Source organism: Gymnodraco acuticeps, unplaced genomic scaffold (genome assembly GCF_902827175.1).
Source record: "Gymnodraco acuticeps unplaced genomic scaffold, fGymAcu1.1, whole genome shotgun sequence".
In the NCBI taxonomy this organism is placed as follows: Eukaryota; Metazoa; Chordata; class Actinopteri; order Perciformes; family Bathydraconidae; genus Gymnodraco; species Gymnodraco acuticeps.
This window is the reverse complement of record NW_022990271.1, coordinates 5,580,089-5,598,394: the sequence shown is the minus strand read 5'-3', so window position 1 is coordinate 5,598,394 and position 18,306 is coordinate 5,580,089. Positions and strand designations below refer to the sequence as shown.

The following is an 18,306-nucleotide window of genomic DNA, read 5'->3' as shown; positions in this document are numbered from 1 at the left end:
AGTTGCCAGTATTAAACTGTGTACATCCCTGGAGGTTTAGGGGATAGGAAACACTCAAATGTAAAACATATAATTAATAAATGGGTGAAAATTGCTTGTGCCCATAATGGGCAGCATTAATATATACCCACATGCCAGCTAAGGTCAGAAGAGCTTTATTTAACAGCGGGTCTTATGTTTGTGACCCCTCCTGTTGTTAATTGATAATGCCTGAAACATGCACTTGTCAAGGTTCAGAGGCACATTTTGCAAATATGGCAGTATAGCCATCGATCATCTTAAGATAAGATATACTTGATTGATCCCAAGTTGGAAACATTTGCGTTACATCAGCATGTGTAACAGTTGTAAATATGCAGTGGTGTTTATTTGTAAATCATTTAAATTGGAAACATTTGCGTTACATCAGCATGTGTAACAGTTGTAAATATGCAGTGGTGTTTATTTGTAAATCATTTAGTATAATCACACAAATTCTGTGTTTTATATTTAATAATTCTGTGTTCTTTATTTATTGATTGTTCAATACCTGACAAGGCCGGAGATGAAAAACTTTGGTCGCAGGTTCCTCAACAGTGCATTACAAGACATCTATCAATATGTGTGTATACCTCCACCATTAAACTGTCGTATTCTGCACATTTCTTATACTATCTACATACATCTTATATAAGAGTATAATACATATGTATAATATCAGTTAAAATAAGTGCTTCAACATAGTTAACATTGCTGGAGGTATACACAACGTTTTTCATTCATTGCATAACTACACCGTTTGTGTATATGATATGTCAATAAACCTTAGAAAATCTTGAAATCTTGAAAGGGATGTGCAAAATAGTCATTATATACAGTCTTTAATGAACTATTAGTAGAGAATAACGAGTAATGAATATACTTTATAGGGATCCTATTAATATCTAATAATAAAAATAATGAAATTCAATAACATGCTTTAACCACTAGGTGTCCCTTTATATCAGCTGTGCACCTTTATGGTGTAAGTACAGCCTATCTACCAATTGGATCAAATATAAAAGTCAGTCGAATTAGTGTTGATACTGCAAGGAGACGTATTGTGTGAAAAGAAATGTAAGATGTTGTTTAATGGCTGACAATATATTTATGATCCATGTCACGTTTTCAGTGTTGGCGGCAGTTCCTCATGTTTGTCTATAGAAGTCTTCTCATCAGGGCTCTATAAATAGAGAACTACGGCATATATGTAATATTTAATGCAGCCGAACCGTGTATTACAATGCCGTTATGGGATGACTTTCAAAGAGAAAAGCAAGCACAACCGGAATAAAGTATTTTCGGTCTGTTTCCGGTATTTGTTTATAACGATTCTTTCACACACAGTGACGTCACGAGCTACCCACAATGCAACACGCGCCATATAAATATATATAAATGCGCCATTTTCCTGGAGGTGCTAATATCCTGGAAGTGCAAATATAAACAGCTAGCTTGCCAGGCAGAGCGCAGTAGGTTTTTTTTTCTGAATTAACGACCGAAGAAATCGCTGCATGTCTTCGGATTACATCTCTGGACTTGAGGGGTGTGCTTTAGGTCGTTACCAGCGTAAACTAGAGCTGTGTGGGTTACAGACTGCCTGCAGATGTATGGAAAAACGACAGTGACCTTCGTCGATTTTGGCTGCATCTACGTCTAATTTCTGGAAACACCAGGTGAATACCCCACTTGTCACAATAATATTATCATGCCATTGCATATATGTGGTATTTTAGAGTTGACTAGATATTGATTAAGGCAATAGATGATATTCAGTACAGGAAGCTTAGCAACACCTAGACGGTGTACGGCTGCTTGCACCTCGCGTAAAACGGCGCAGACCGGAAGTACGGTGTCGCGCTCGGCCCAATACCCGTATGTGTGTGTGAAAGAATGTGCTGTGAGATGTGAGACTGGAATTGCACAGGGGAAAATAACATATCTATGCCACAATTTTAGATGCGGATTTTGTTAAACTAATACGTTTACACTATACATTGACGGGGAAGGGGGTAGCAATAAAGATTACACCATTAAACTGTTACACAACATAACAGAAATAATATCGATAGCAGCGTCACTAGCAACCACCTTGGTAACAATGAAAACGTTGTATCAACACAATTTCCTGAAGTAATCTTCGTAATAACTAGCAAACTAAAGATCATGTAGGCTACATCCACTGCACACATAATCTGAAATAACAACTCATATTTCTCGCATCAAATGACATCAAAACGCATTTTAATGACCAAACTAACTTTAAAATAGGCATTTTACACCGAGAATAAAACGAAGTTTGGCCATGTTTTTTTTTTCTGCAGGGAGAAATTTGAAGATCACGTGACATAGACGCCTGCCATTGGAATGAATGGTGAAAAAAAACGTAGGGATCTTACAATTTCAGAGGCGTTTTTGTAGAAATACTACATCCTACGTTGTGGACCAACGTAGTTATTACACGTTTTTTACGAGACTGGGTTGGCATAGGCGGCGCGTGAGGCTCAGGTTTGGGAAGGCTAAATAACTTTTTTTTTCATCTTACGCTGCCCGCCTCCGGCGTCTATAGAAAAGAGATCAATTCAGTGAAAGCACCGCCTGCTGACCGATCAGAGCTCAGTGTGCGGAGTTTAAATCTATCAAGTCATATTACAGGAACAAGGAAATGCAGTTTGAACTGCCGTATGCAGAGAAGACGCCGATGTGTCGCACTTATCATTCATATAACACTGACATCACATCATCAATCAGATCATCGATCTCACATCGATATCACAATATTTCCTTATCAGCTTCTCGAGCCGTATCTGGCCGTGCAACACTTAGTTACATTGTCACATATTCTGTATGCAGACGTATTGTTTTAAGCAACACATTAAGTTGACGAAACACTCAACTCAAATGTAATAAAGTCCGATCCCCTCGTGTTTTAGATGGGGCAGTATCATAAAACTGTTGTACGCTTTCAAACACTCGGTAGTTTATTTTTTAACGAGTTGTTCTGTATTCTCCTTGCAGGAGCAACTACAGTATGTGGCTTGTATCCTGGATTATATGTTTAAGTCATCATGAATGTTTAAAGTTCATATTTGTCTAATATTAGTTTACTTTTCATTAATGAAGTATGATGTTGCGCTGTCAGTACACTTGTCCCTGTTTGTAATTGGTCAAATGTAGCTAACCCCGCCCCTTTCACGTGAACGCGTTCCCAGCTGGAGAGAGAAACCCTGGCTTGATTTACCGAGTTGATAACCAGCGCCGTAGGACCGCTTAGCGAGATCTCGTTTGTTAGGGTTAGTTAAGATAACTCAAACATATCCAGGGTCTGTTGAACTGGCTTCGTGGTACAGGGCACAGGTGGCTGCATACTGTAGCAGCGCTAATGTCAAAGACATTATATTTTTATTTTACCAGGATGCAGTTACACAAATATTTGGGAAGGCTTAGCCTTCCCTAGCCTACAACACCCGCCGCCCCTGACTACGAGGAAAACATTACCTCTGCTCTCAAGCAGTCCTACAGCAATGCTCCAACCCAGTATAACTTTACAGAGACATATATCCTCCTGGGACCCAGCCCATTGAAAATGTCCACTGTAGTGGACATTTTGTTAACATGCATCTCCGTTTACTCTTTTGAGCTACTCTATCAAACCCTGATGTGCTGTACAGAGGACATCCTGGTCTTTCCAGTGATATGTCATTGGTTAAAATTGCATGCTGGGAAGTTCCTCTTTCTTTTCATCCAAAATGGCTGGCATACGAAAAACAAAATTGTATAGAAGCAGGAGGATAAGTCAAATATTGTTGAATAATTGTCATTTTTACCATGAAAATCGTATATGTTATATGTTAATTAACATGTGAGGAACTATATAATTAGTTCTGAAAGCAATTAAATAATTCAAGTTTTCAAATAACAGCCCTTTTATAAATGTCCTTGTCCATTCTAGTGGACGTCAGGACTATCTTCATGGACTTTATGACTCAATATTGTTGCAGGAGACGGAACTGAAGCAGACATTTTCTTTACCAGATAGTTCAGGGTGATTAAGATTTTGATCTCTCAGATGATGAGAGAGATGAGGCTTTCACACCTGGGATAGAAGAGGGTCAAGAAGAAGGGGGGGAAAGATGCAGGATGCTCCATGAGCGCACAGATATACATAGAGACAGATAGGGACAAGCTGGAAAGACATGGCCCACTGTGGGCCAAGAGTAGCACGTATGTCTTATTGTTGTTTTTATTTTAAGTGGAGCCATGAAACATGAGAATTGCCTCAGGAATGCAAGCTTTGTTTCTATGAGCATGGTCAAATGGAGACCACATCCATAAAACTAGTCAAGATGACCCTACAGCCCGTGCCGACTGGAGTCAATGAGGTACTTTCCCACTACATTGACTACAAAGTCTTTGAAGATCTGGAAAGATTCACCAAAAAACAAGCTAGTTTTTTAGTGACCAAATAAACAGCAATGTTCAGAGCAATTACTTATTCATGTTTTAAATAAAGGTGAATGTATTATTGTATTAATATCACTCTATAACCATAATACGTTACATAGTCCATCTGTTAATTTTGGCTGTCTTTTCAAACTAATATGGTCCCGACGTCCTCTACAGTGGACATACTGTAACATTTTAAAATAAAATAAAAATAAAAACTCTAAATTGCAAGATGTTTTTTTAACCCTAAATAGGTAGGAAATCACAAAAAAAAGGAAATTGGAAGACACTTTTTTTCCTCGGGTCTCAGGAGGATATAGGATTCTAAAATGACGCACTCTCATTTTCCTTACATTAACTAACACACAACATCACATGTTCTGCCTCTGAATGCTATACTATATGTTCCAGATGTCGAAAGTTTACTTATCTCATGACATCCTTTAGGAGTAGGCTAGTCAACTAACAAAGGTTAACTGTTTTTATAACCTCTGGCCTTCTCTGAATTTCCTCTAACTCACTCACTTAAAATGAATACATCTATTGATAATTCAGAACGACCATTGTCTCTCTAACTCTGTGTGACCCAACACAGTAACACACATCATATAGCTTATACCATGTTGCCTTAATGAATATGCCAGAAATACGCTGTAATAAAGATTCTGCCATAACATACTCCACACTCACGCCGTTAAATAAGGCTGTTGACACAGCCATAGCTCGTGTAGAGTGTGCACGGACCCCCGTGGGGAAGGCTCTCCCCGCCTGTCCGTAGGCATGTGCAATGCACTCGCAGAGCCAGCCTGCCAGGCGTTTATTGGACAGGGCTTTTCCCGTTACCCCACCCCCGAAGCACACAAACAGCTGTTCCGCGTGTCTAAGGGCAGCCGTGGGCTCCACATAATAGCCTATGTCAGCACACTCACCGGGCAGAGGAGGTGTAATTTAGCCTCCCTCGCCCCACTATGGGGTGGAAGATTAAAGCCCCCCAACTGAATAGCCCTCGACCTGAACGCAATCCTTAGGCTCTTGGGCACGAAGGAGGAGTTCGGTCTGAGTGTCGCCCCGCTCTTGTCACCCCGGATCATTAAACAACTCGGGTGCACCGATAAAGCGGTTAACTCAGACACTCTTTTGGCTGACGTTAAGGCAAGTAGCAATGTATGTCTTCCACAACAGTGCTTTCAGGGAGGAGAGCTCCAGAGGCTCAAATGGTCCTGTGACCAGAGTCTCGAGCACCAGCGGCAGGTCCCACTGCGGGGCGGAGGCGCGCACTACTGGGCGCAGCCTCCTCACCCCTCGCAAAAACCGCGACATTAGTGGCTGAGAAAAGGCTGACCTGCCGCCAAATCCCTCATGGCAGGACGAGATGGCTGCTGCATACACTTTCACTGTGGAATGAGCAAGCCCTCTGTCCACCAGTAACTGTAAGTACGATCAAATAGATCCCAATTCACAAGATAGGGGCTCTATTTTCCGCTCCTCACACCATCGCAGGCTGTGGTGGATCCCGCTCTAGCTGGACAACTGAGAACAACAATAATTTGTTTTATTTAGGTTAACTATGACTAACTGTTATTCTCTTCTATATACATAATTCGATATGATATTTACAGTATACCGGTTATACAAATTTAAAAGGATTCACATGCTCCAATTTTTCTTTAAAGATATAAGAATATAAGAAAATATAGGCAGTTTTCTTCCCCAGAGATGTCTAATGTACATCGGCATTCCTACAGTTAATTAAGATGTGACTTAATCCTGTTGAGAAGTTCAGGTTTATTGTGAGACATCCAAAGAGCCAGTGGCTTAGCGATGTCAGCTCATTAGAGAAAACTCTGCTCACAGGTATTCTAACAGAAAGCCATTTTCTCTCCGTGCTTGAACCTTCTCAGGTGATGTAGTCAGCGACTGTGACACAATATAAGCTTCCCCGTCACATTTGGCTACAGTGCAGTACCCAATTTGTGGAAGAGAAGCATCACAAATACATGGAACATATTGGAGGACTTTATGCAAAATAGGAACAAAATGAAAACATCAAATAGGAACTCTGTATATTACAACTGGAAACTTAAAAAATGTTTAGTATACATAACATTGAAAATCTGGCAACAGCACACTTAATCTTGTGCATATTTTTACAATATCATTTTACAATATGGAGATGTGCGTTTGACTGACCTTCCACATCCAACTTGTGCAGACATTTAACATCAAAGAATCACAAAGCCATGTCATTACTGTGTGATTTTTACGCTTCTCTAAACATTTAATAGTTTTATTATGAATTTTTACTGAGATTTGTTCTCCTTGCCAGGCATTACGGTCCTGCTCTCCCTGACTGTCTTTATGCTGCTGGTTGCAGAGATTATGCCCGCCACATCGGACTCGGTGCCTTTAATAGGTAAGCCAGGGGCCATGATTGTCATCTGCTGTCAATGGAAAGACACTGGGGAAAATGTGTGTAGTCATTTTTCATCAGAAATTCTCCCAATGGCACAGTATAAGTACGTTTAAGCAGCCAACCAACACATGGATGTTTTCTATTTAGAGATCAGAGGCGCCATATTTAAAACATTGAATTGCAAATTTGTTTAGTTTCTCTGAAACATCAAAAAGTGTGCTTGAGGCAAGATGGGAGTTTTTCTCTCTGTGAGCCCTTTAACTCATACTGAACATTTTTTTTATCCTGCTTATTTTTTCACATAATGTTACCTGCATATGACACAAGTTTCTGTATCAATTCTAACTGTCTCCTCTTTTTTTCTTTCCCCCAGCTCAGTACTTTGCCACCACCATGGTCATTGTTGGTCTATCTGTAATTGCTACAGTTATTGTGTTACAATATCACCACCATGACCCTGATGGAGCCAAGATGCCAAAGTGGGTGAGTGTCGTTTCATATAACACAATTATCTGTCACCTATACTACCCTTTATATATACAGTCTATGATACTACCCCATTAACAACACTTTAGTCATTTCCATCAAGCCACACCCCAAAACTGTAGAGTGCATTATGATAAACTATCGAGATTAGCTTTGATTATGCTGCTTTAGTTTTTTATTAGGTTAAAGTCCACTTACAGTGGTTCATTAGGATACATATTCATTTGCTTGAGTAGGACAGTGTAAACCAAATGGTATTTTTAACATGAAATGTGCTGAGAGGTGTTTAGGTGTTCAAATATGCTAAACTTTAGCATATTTGGATAACACACTTTAGCAGCTAAAGTGTGTTATCCAGTTATGAAAGTATGAAAACATAAACACAAATCTTCACAAATAGTGTTTTTAAAAATGGTTTCCTATCAATGAAGGATACAACACAAACATGTGCTATTTAATATACTTTATACTACCAGACATTTTAAGTTGTGTACTTCATTCATCTGGGGCAATGATATAATCACTGTTTCATTATGATTGGACTGATTGGGAAAAGTTTTGGTTTTATCTGAATCACCTCTGTGAAATGAAGAGCTGATTGGGCTTCTGTGATAGTGAACGTGTGTGTTCCCACAAAGAAATATACATGTAGAAGGAAAGATGAGGACAGACTTGTATGTTCTTTGGTGCATGTATCCTTAATTTATCACAAGTTATCAAGAACCATTTTTAAAAAATGTTTTCATTCATTACTGTTTCATCCCAAAGACCCGTGTAATTCTCCTGAACTGGTGTGCCTGGTTCCTACGCATGAAGCGCCCGGGTGAAGAGCGGGTACGTTCAGCCTGTCACAACAAGGCTCCACGGAACAGCCTGACCAGCATGGAGCTCAATGCTAGCACTTCCCAGTCCAACAATGGCAACTTGCTCTGTGTTGGCATCCGTGGCCTGGAAAGCCTCCACTACTCTACAGTTGCAACCTCTGCTGAATCTGGAGTCCTCTGCGGGCAGCTGGTTGGCCGAACTGGTGAGGAGGATATTCTCCTCCCCGCAGGTCAGGGCCCGTCTGCAGGCTGCCTGGAACCAGAGATGGCTAAGATCCTGGATGAAGTGTGCTACATTGCCAAACGCTTTCGTAGCCAAGACAAGGACGAGTCTGTGTGCAACGAGTGGAAATTTGCTGCGGCTGTTATCGACAGGCTTTGTCTCATGGCGTTCTCTCTGTTCACTATCCTCTGCACCATTGGAATTCTCATGTCAGCACCCAACTTTGTAGAGGCCATTTCCAAAGATTTTTTCAATTAAGGGCTTTATAAAAAAAAGCCTAAACCAATCTACCTCATCACAGATTGACATTTTTAAACTCATTGGGCAGGATTTGGATAAGTGAAAGTTAATTGGTACTTGTATTTAACCAAATATTAAAGTCAAATTTAAAGTCAAAATGTCAAAGTTAAAATTAAAGGTGGGGTAGGTAAGTTTGAGAAACCGGCTCGAGATACACTTTTTGTTATATTCCATGGAATGCTCTTAACATCCCGATAGCAATGAATATCTTAAGTGCTTTGACAAAAAATCCATAAAAAAATGCCATCTGTGGAATCCGTAGTGCTGTAAAAAGGAAGGCCTGTCAGCCTTCCATCTGTAAACAAACTTATCTCGTGCCCTGATTGGTCAGTTCTTCCGGGCTGTGTATTTTCAAATTCTAGCGCACTCGAGCTGGTTTCTCCAAAATTACCTACCCCACCTTTAAGGATTTAGGCAAAGTGTATGTACTGTATGGCATAAAAACTATTTACGGCTTGACTTTTATATCACACAGTCAAATGGCATATTAAAGGAAAACATCTACATTTAACACCCTTGTACTGTTTTAACATGAAGATACTAAGCATTGTTTAACTGGTGTAATTTGCTAATAAACAATACTTACAATGAATGCTATTGTTTTGTGTTATGTAATGTTGCCTGTATACTATTGTTCTTTACAATGCATCTAATCTCACTAAAATCTACTCTGTGTACTAAACAGAACATCTACTACAGTACCTCTATATATGTTGTATTGAAATATATTTGTTGCATCATATGAGTACTTGTATATGCAAAACAGTTATGTGTTGTAAGTTGGATTTCTATTAATACAAGTTATATTGTCATAAGCATAACCTTGTTTCTTTGTCTCACTTAATGCGTGTTGCATATTTTTATTATAACATTCTTAGAAAAATAAATTATCACTGCCAAGTCTGCTTTTTCATGTTATGTCAAATCTAGGACTTGTGTACTGTGAAGTTTAACACATAAATGTATTTTTTCTATTTGAAGATAGGGACCACATATAAAAAAGGTTTTTATTGCTGTACAGATGTTACCTACTTTCCAACACAATAAATAAGGATATGGCTATTTAGTAAACACCACCTTATTATAGAGTAAGCATATTATTTACTTTGGTAAATAATGTTTTTTTTAAAAGTTATAACTGAAGGTACCTGCATTTATTTACAAGTTACAAAACTGCCATCTAGTGTCTGACCTTAACAGGTACACCCAATTACATGTTATCACATATATCCACTTATATATATATATATATATTAAAATGTGAAAAACTGAGTGTAACTTAAAATTAAAATATATATATTTAATTTCATTTGTATTGATCACATATTAAAGAATTGTGCACAGAATACATTAGGCAAAACATGAAATCCAATATACACATGCAAAATAAATAGGAAAACAATGATATATTAGATTTTATTAACAAAAATAAAACATGTATTTTGTTAATTATTAGGCATACATAATAACAAAAGAAAAACAAAATAAGGAGCACCTAAAAAAAAATATTTCAAAGAAAATTCCTCAAGCATTTATTTATAATTCATTTATTTGACATTTGGGTGATTATGTCATGTAATAGATTCAACACAACAGCTCATTATTGATGTTTGATAAATCATACTAGTTGAGAGGAACCTTAACCCAGCACGGGTTTCTTTCCCCGGAAGAAATTAACTGCTGCCACGCACTTACTTTCAATGTGTGCGCCTCTGTTATGTCGTCGACTGGAAACACACAGTCAGTTTGTGTTTGACAAGCCACCGCAACTTTGGTGTGAGCTTTGACTGTAAAGTATTTCAGTTAAAGATGTCGGAGGCATTATTGCAGTGGTGTGTGAACCAGCTACACCACAAGTTCGGGCTGGAGGCATGTGAAGACATCGTCCAGTAAGTTATCTCTGGTTAGAATACTCTGTTAAAGACTGACAGGCAACCAGCTAGCATCTGTCCAGAGTCCGAGATGAAATGACAGCTAGCTTGCTAGTGCTGTTTTACCTTTGCTTTTTGATAACATACAATGTGTTGTCAGGGGCTTATCCAAAGTTATGTGTGTGTTAAATACATCTACCGCTTTCCTTTGATACATTTGAGCCTACAGCTGTTACAGTAGCCGGTAAAGAGTTTGACAGGTGTATAAGCTATCTGTTGGCTAGCGGATAACCGGTGCTTACATTCACTACCTTGTCTGGCTTTATTTAATATAAATCACACTTTCAAGAGAAGCTTGTTTTAGGTTGGATATCTGACAGACATTCACCAGCGTCTTCTTCCTCAGTTTCAGAGCAGTCATGTGTTTTTTATTTGTATTTTCTTAGTTCATGTTCAAAAGGTATATTGTTTTCCTTGTAAAGAAAACATGAATCAGAAACAGAATCAGAATAATTGTATTCTTCCCACAGAGACATTTGCCTTTGTTACAGCAAGTATAGAGCCAAAGACAGCTTAATAATAACCAAAAAACATGCATAAACAATATTAAAGATTAAAAAGATTACGCCATTTACAAAATACTTACATTTTGTAACAGGATGTCGTATTTGTTTAAAAATGTTTATGAATTTAACATTATATGTATAATGTATATTTATTTATAGATGTCGCAATTGTACAAGGCTTTGGCAGTACTGTATGTCATCATGGTCATGCTAATAAAGCTATTTGAATTTAATTGAACAGTAAGCTCACATCAGAGCCCTCGCTTTTTAACACAGGGTTCTTTCCAAGGTTCTTTATTTGTCAAACGAACATAGCTACAGTGTAGTTATGTCGATGAACATCTTGTGTCACAGGCTTCTCCAACAGTGCAACACAAAACACAGATAAACAGAAACATATAGTGATAGTAAATAGTAAATACAAGAAGACAAATTGTTTAAAAAGTGAAAGAGTGCAATAAGAGTCTATGAAAGTCATTGAAATATGATATATTAGGTAAATAAATAAATCATTTTAAAGTAGTTTCAGGGACCAACAATAATGTTATTATTAAAATGTTAGTGAACAATATTGAAAACATTTGTATAATAAATAAGTCTTATGACACAAACCTCATTTGATGACTGATAATACAAAATAAATAGTTTTATTTATTTTTAAAATAGCTTTCAAATCATGTCAAATCCCAGTGGCTCCAAATGCATACCAGGTATTATTACTACAGTAGGACACACCTTTTTTATTTGAACTTAACTTGAGTCCTACTTCTAAATATCTTTTCTTCAATATTTTTATTTTAAAAAAAAGGGTTGTATTTTAATACATATTGATTTCTAACAACAGCTTTTGCACACATGACTCCAAATCAATGCATCATTGTATTACTACGGTAGACACGGAGCACACAACCATTTTTTTTATTTCTAGCTTTTATACCAGCTAATGAGCTGATGACCCCAAGTCAATGTGGAATCGTATATCAGTACTTTTGACAAGTAGTGTACACTTACTGAATATCTTCAATAGCTTGCATATAACATGACCTAAATGTTATTACATTAAATGGTAATTGTGTTATCCTGCTGTCTAGATATGTTCTATCCATCGAAAATGCTGAGGAGATTAAGGATTATATGGGAGACCTCCTGCAGGGCACAGATGGGAGGAAAGGACTGTTCATAGATGAGTTCGTCAGCAGATGGATGAAGACTCAGAGACAGACCACAGATAGCTCAAGTCTTTTCCATCTCAAGGAAACTTTATCATCTCCAGGTAGGCCCAAAAGTTGGATGTCTTTCATCTATTTTGATGTTTATTGTACATAAATATTCTCCAATGCTAAACAACCTTCTATGGAACTCTCTAATACTACTTACTCTACTAATCGTTGTAAATAATGAATAATACTTTTACGAATGAAAATATATTAACTGGGATATTACATTTCAAACATGCTATCTGTAATTTGCTCTACTTTCCTAGATTCACAGGACATGAGCAAAGACTCCCTGAAAAAGTCTAAACGCAAGGGCCGTAACAAACAGGAAGTAATGGCTGTGAGCCAATCAGAGCCTGAGCCAGAGGCAGTGAAAACCCCCATTGATCTGATGAGGGTGAGTTCACACAACCCTAAGTATTTGTTATTTTAACCCCTACTTTATGATGTCATTTTCCTAGTTTGAGTTAAAAAAAAACGACATACGACATTTGTAAAGGTTCCATTTCCTTTTTGATGTGTGCTAATTTGTCCACCCCATCTATTTATTTGATCTAATTTTGTTCCCTCTTCTCATTTCTTTTGACATCAGGCCCAGGAAAACACAAGTTCATCCTCAACAAAGAAGAAGAGTAAGTTTGTCAATCTCTATGCTAAAGAGGGGCAAGACAAGATGTCCATCTTGTTCCCAGGTCGACATGCTTGTGAGTGCCTCGCCCAAAAGCACAATCTTATCAATAACTGCATCAGCTGTGGTCGCATTGTATGTGACCAAGAGGGCTCTGGACCCTGCCTCTTCTGTGGAAGCCTGGTATGTATAGGTCCTTCAATTTATATATATATTATTCATTTATTTTTTGAGGTACTCGTGTTGCTAAAAGCGCTTTTCTCTGATTCAGGTGTGCACAAGAGAGGAGCAGGAGATCCTGCAACGAGACTCCAACAAAAGCCAGAAGCTAAGAAAGAAGCTTATGGGAGGTAAGAGACAAAAATAGTCTGTATTATTAAATAATAAAATCTGTGAAACAATGACGTGGATTAATGCTTTACATTTGTTTTTTTAATTGATGACAGATGGTGGAGAAAGAGATTATCTACCAAACCAAGAGGCCAAGATGAAGGCTGGCTTGGAAAAAGCTGTCCAGCACAAGGACAAACTGCTGGAATATGATAAGAACAGGTATTATAAACACTAAATCAAGGAAATAACTTCACAGTAATAGATGTGTTTACTGTTTGTTGTGCAATGTCCACACTTTAAATGGAGATATCAATTACTACAGAATGTAATCAGGAAACTTTCTGATAAAACTAAATGATTTATGTATTGCCCCTTTTAACTCCAGTGTGAAGAGAACACAGGTTCTGGATGATGAGTCGGATTACTTTGCCACTGAATCCAATCAGTGGTTGTCACCCAATGAGAGAGAAAAGCTGAGGAAGAAGGAAGAGGAGCTGAGAGACCTTCGCCATGCCTCTCGCAAGGATAGGAAGATCACGCTGGACTTTGCTGGTAGAAAAGTGCTTGATGAAGGAAACAACCTCAACGACTACTACGACAAGTAAGATGATCTCACACCCGTTGAATCAACGTTGCAATGGTAGATTTTTCATCGTGCTAAACTCCTCATCCTTGTGACATGCAAATTAGGTTGGATGAGACCCTCAGGGCTATGAACAGCGACTCTCCTTCAAAATCCCCAATGTTTTCGAGACAAGGTGGAAGGCAGACCCTCGGAGACCTGGTCAACCCCAACATAATGCAAGCTGCACCTGAGGTAGGTCATTTCTGCCATTTTGACTGGGAACAACAATGGAAATTGTATACCTCTCCATATCAAAATATCTCTTCTTTCGACAAGTGTAACAATATACAATTTCATTAGAACATGAGTTAAATGGATGGAAATCAACAGCTGTTTATCCTACATGCGGCCTATGTCAGCATAGTCCTTTATCTACCATTAAAATGGTTCTGAAAATGAATAAACTTTCCAGTGGGTGGATGTCGGAGGCAGTGAAAGCTACAAGAAAAACACGAAGCAGGGAAAGAGCGCGGCGGAGGAAAAGGGAGGAGAAGATCGTCAAAAGCTGAGGCTCCAAGACAAGGACCTGCAGGAGATGGCTGACGGGGGCTGGTGCCTGAGCATGCACCAACCGTGGGCCACACTGCTGGTCAGAGGCATCAAGAGGTAAGCAGCAAAGGAAAGATTCAACAAAACGCAGTGCTAACAGAGTTTAAAACTCTTATGGAGATGTGTTTTCCTTTAGGCTGAGGTTACATTTCATTTTGTGTGTGTGCAGGGTCGAGGGGCGGACTTGGTACTCATCCCATCGGGGTCGTCTTTGGATTGCTGCTGCAGCCAAGCAGCCGTCTCCACAGGAGATTGCTGAGGTGGAAGCCATGTACCGCCACATCTACAAGAAAGGTAACGCAAAGTGTACACAGTGAATCACGAACAAGACAGTAAATACTGGAAGTGATTTGCTACAAGATGTCTTACACACATGACTTTTATTGAAGTGCACACATCTTGGAAATCAACCACTTGGTCGGAGTGTGTTTGGGGATCTTTGATTGCTCTTGTTTTCTGTGCAGATCCAAGGTTTCCTAAAGACTACCCCACCGGCTGCCTGTTGGGATGCGTCAATATGACGGACTGCCTCTCTCAGGAGCAGTTCAGAGAACAGGTCAGTGAAACATTACATCATACTAGAATTATAGGTTTAGTTTCAGTGCTATTTTTTTTTGAAGGAAGTCAGATTACTATAACCTAATTGAATTGCTGAACAAGGCAGAGGTGCGTGTGGTAGGAAGTCTTGTTATAACCCATAGAAGGCAGTGATGGACAGAAGGAAAAACTATACAAAATCGCAAGATGTTTTGAAAGGTTGAAATGTGACTTGGAAGATTTCATTTTGGCCGACCCTTGACACGGTAACTGATTTTATTGTTGTTTGCGGTTGACCACTTGAACTCTTTTCATTTTCTTCCTTCTTTTAGTTTGTATCTGTCTCTCTGCCCTAGAGGCTATAAATCACCCCAAGTTTAGTCCCATCATGTAATACTTTTTTTAACACACAGTTAAAAATACAGACCTGTTGGTTAGTGCATTGTAATTCTCTAGACATCCAGAGGCCTATTTCATCTAAAATAACATAGTATAGGACAATATACACATTGAGAAACACTTTTTTGTCATCCAGGGTGAAGACATGAACTCAACTGTGACTGTGAGTTTAAATCATTGTAATTTGTGTGGTTAATGCCAGAAAATCGGTTTAGTTTTATGTATTAAATGAATCATAATTTCTCCTACACCGTCTTTGCATATCTTAGAAATGATCCTGAGAAACTGTATTTCTCTGAGTTGACCATACATTCTAACTGTAAAGAATGCTGCAGTCGCCTCTCCTACCAGCAGAGGCCAGGCTGCACCTTTCCACCAGCATCTCTGCCAGATTACAGTATTTCCCACTAGAGGCAGTATGCACCAGAGGAAAATCCACTGAAACACAAACCCTCATTATACCACTTACATCCAACCAAAATGGTTTACTTATACACATCACATTTGCATCAGCCTTTTATGTTGATTCAGCCGCTATTTTTATTAAAAAAGGCGTGTTTTGAATCACAGTCACAGGAGACATTTATAGCAAAGAGCAGCCTGCCATTACAAATAAAACAAATGGTAGTGGCTCCTCTCAAGCATTTCATTTGATGTCTTCCATGAACACCACCCTTAACCAGATTGTTACGAGGTCTCTGGTTTGACTCTGACTCTGTGATGTGGCAAAGCATGTAGGTGCTTCATAGGCAGTCACTGCTGCTTTTTTTTGGACTCATAAAATGTTTACTTGAGCTTTTAAACCCAAATTGATTTAATGAATTGCAGTTTTACCAAGTATAAACATCCCACTTCCCATTAAGTCACTCCCCTATGCGATGTCAATGGAACAACACATTTGCTTAATTACATTGCCATCCATGTCTTGCCTGTTTTCCCTCTGGCTCTGGGAGAGACTTCTCTTTCTGAGGCCCACTGATCCCCTCCTCTTACAGTATAGTTCAGTTAATTATGTTGTTGTTATTATTACCATAAATACTTATATTGTCAAAATCACAATAGCCAACTATTTATTTATACATATATTTAAGGGAAAAATCTCTTAAAAGATACACAATCGTATTTGATAAGGTGTCTGATATTTCTCATAGTGGTCATATCACACAGAAGCATACACACATACATATCAGAAATTATATATATAAACAGGGACATGTGTAAAACACACAAAAATACTCTAACCCGTCAAAGCTACACACACACACACACACACACACACACACACACACACACACACACACACACACACACACACACACACACACACACACACACACACACACACACACACACACACTGATATTCAATCATGAGACATTGAGGTACTGGAACAAATCACATATGGAAATTGTCTTCCGTCGTGATTAAAAGAAAACGAACCATGAAAAAAGCATTGCCCCCCTTTTTGGATGTATTTGTGGATCCATGCATCTCTGCACACACATTTTAACATATGTCTCTCTGCATAAAAGACAGGTATTTTATTTCTGTGTTTGGGTACAAAAAATGGCTTGAAAACTGTGTGCTGCTACATGGTTTGCATTCTGACTGCTGGGACCTGTAAATCTAAGGGCTTTCCCCTTTTGTACTCTGTCCTCATTCTCTCCTCCACCACTCATTCCACCCAGGGCTGTAAAATCATGTTTGCAGGCTGTGTGACTGCCCTTTCATCCTGTGAAAGGGTATGTGTGTGCGTTTGTGTGTGTGTGTGTCCACTTGCACAGAGCAGCCATAAATAACACCCCCACCCAACACAAGGCCCCTCAGAAAAAAAGAAAGAAAGGCAGATGTAGAAAATAGTGAAGCAACCAGAGACGAACAACAGCACCAAATACCTAATGATGGTACTGAACAGTTGCTTATTCCAGTCACTGTTTTGAAAAAAAAGAACATAGACTATTAGCTGTTTAGAATTGTAAGCTTGCTTCCTGTCATGTAAGCTACATAGTGCACCTAGTGTGAGTGCATAGTAGCGCACAGGGCTGGGTGAGGTGTAGGATTTACTGTCCTGTGCTGGCAGTTGTGGGTGGTTAAAAGGGGGGGGGGGGGGGGGGGGGGTGGTGAAGGACAGACAGCCATTATTCTTCAAGCTCTTCTAAAGCTGCCCCTAGCGGTGTATGAAATATTTAGAGAAAGTGGAATGTGGGTGGATCGGGAGAGCTTGAGAGAAACAGTATTCACGCAGTAAATGCAGTAAATATTTGACTATCACTGATCCAGTGTGATAGAAGTCATTGCCCTGTTGGGGCGCTGTTGTACAAAGCAGCGCCACACAACTGCTAAGGGACAGTGTAGAAAGACCCCCCCAGGCTGAGCAGGATTTCCATCTGCTTGACTTGGACCAATTCTTTCCCTCATTAGAAACTGACTGGTGTATTGATCCATTCTCCTCATAATCTCTCACTCGTCCCAACTCCCCAACCCCCCACTCTCTTGATAATTGGCCAGCCATTATGATCCATGTGCTGTCTCTCCAACCCTACCCCCCAGTCTCTCAGCAATGGGTGGAGACGTACGCCTGGCCTGCCGACTGCAGAAGTAAGTAGTGTGGGGGGTTGGGAGAAAGATAGGTATGTAGCAAATTAAAAGATGTAAGGTTTTCCTGAAAGAGGCAGAGTGAGATAATTCAAAAGGATAAGCAGAGAGCTCTGGCCAAGGGTGGTGGATTTGCTCCAGATCATTTACTTCTCACATACAAATGACACGTCAAAATTAAGCATCACTGTGTTTTGAGTGCAGCATTTATCTACACATGCACTGAGCCATTATTCTTCTTTATATTGGTGTCAGGCAAAGGCACATCGTACCCCA

At 39.1% G+C, this 18,306-nt stretch overlaps 2 protein-coding genes across 3 annotated transcripts in view; both read left to right on the top strand.

Moving 5' to 3' along the window:
- The window catches only part of chrna7a (cholinergic receptor, nicotinic, alpha 7a (neuronal)), a 33,979-nt gene extending 24,495 nt beyond the window's left edge, over positions 1 to 9,484 (top strand). For both annotated transcript variants that reach the window (XM_034221131.1, XM_034221132.1), the window contains 3 exons: positions 6,791 to 6,877; positions 7,251 to 7,360; positions 8,132 to 9,484. In XM_034221131.1, coding sequence (XP_034077022.1) covers positions 6,791 to 6,877; positions 7,251 to 7,360; positions 8,132 to 8,668 — 734 coding nt within the window. In that variant the 3' untranslated portion in view covers positions 8,669 to 9,484. The remainder of the gene's footprint in view (positions 1 to 6,790; positions 6,878 to 7,250; positions 7,361 to 8,131) is intronic.
- A 916-nt stretch (positions 9,485 to 10,400) lies between these two features.
- trip4 (thyroid hormone receptor interactor 4) overlaps positions 10,401 to 18,306 on the top strand; it is a 98,002-nt gene continuing 90,096 nt past the window's right edge. Inside the window, exons 1-11 of the mRNA XM_034221301.1 lie at positions 10,401 to 10,599; positions 12,239 to 12,420; positions 12,631 to 12,761; positions 12,957 to 13,175; positions 13,264 to 13,342; positions 13,439 to 13,544; positions 13,711 to 13,926; positions 14,016 to 14,142; positions 14,363 to 14,556; positions 14,669 to 14,793; positions 14,964 to 15,055. Of these exons, the coding sequence (XP_034077192.1) occupies positions 10,520 to 10,599; positions 12,239 to 12,420; positions 12,631 to 12,761; positions 12,957 to 13,175; positions 13,264 to 13,342; positions 13,439 to 13,544; positions 13,711 to 13,926; positions 14,016 to 14,142; positions 14,363 to 14,556; positions 14,669 to 14,793; positions 14,964 to 15,055 (1,551 nt within the window). The 5' untranslated portion in view covers positions 10,401 to 10,519. The remainder of the gene's footprint in view (positions 10,600 to 12,238; positions 12,421 to 12,630; positions 12,762 to 12,956; positions 13,176 to 13,263; positions 13,343 to 13,438; positions 13,545 to 13,710; positions 13,927 to 14,015; positions 14,143 to 14,362; positions 14,557 to 14,668; positions 14,794 to 14,963; positions 15,056 to 18,306) is intronic.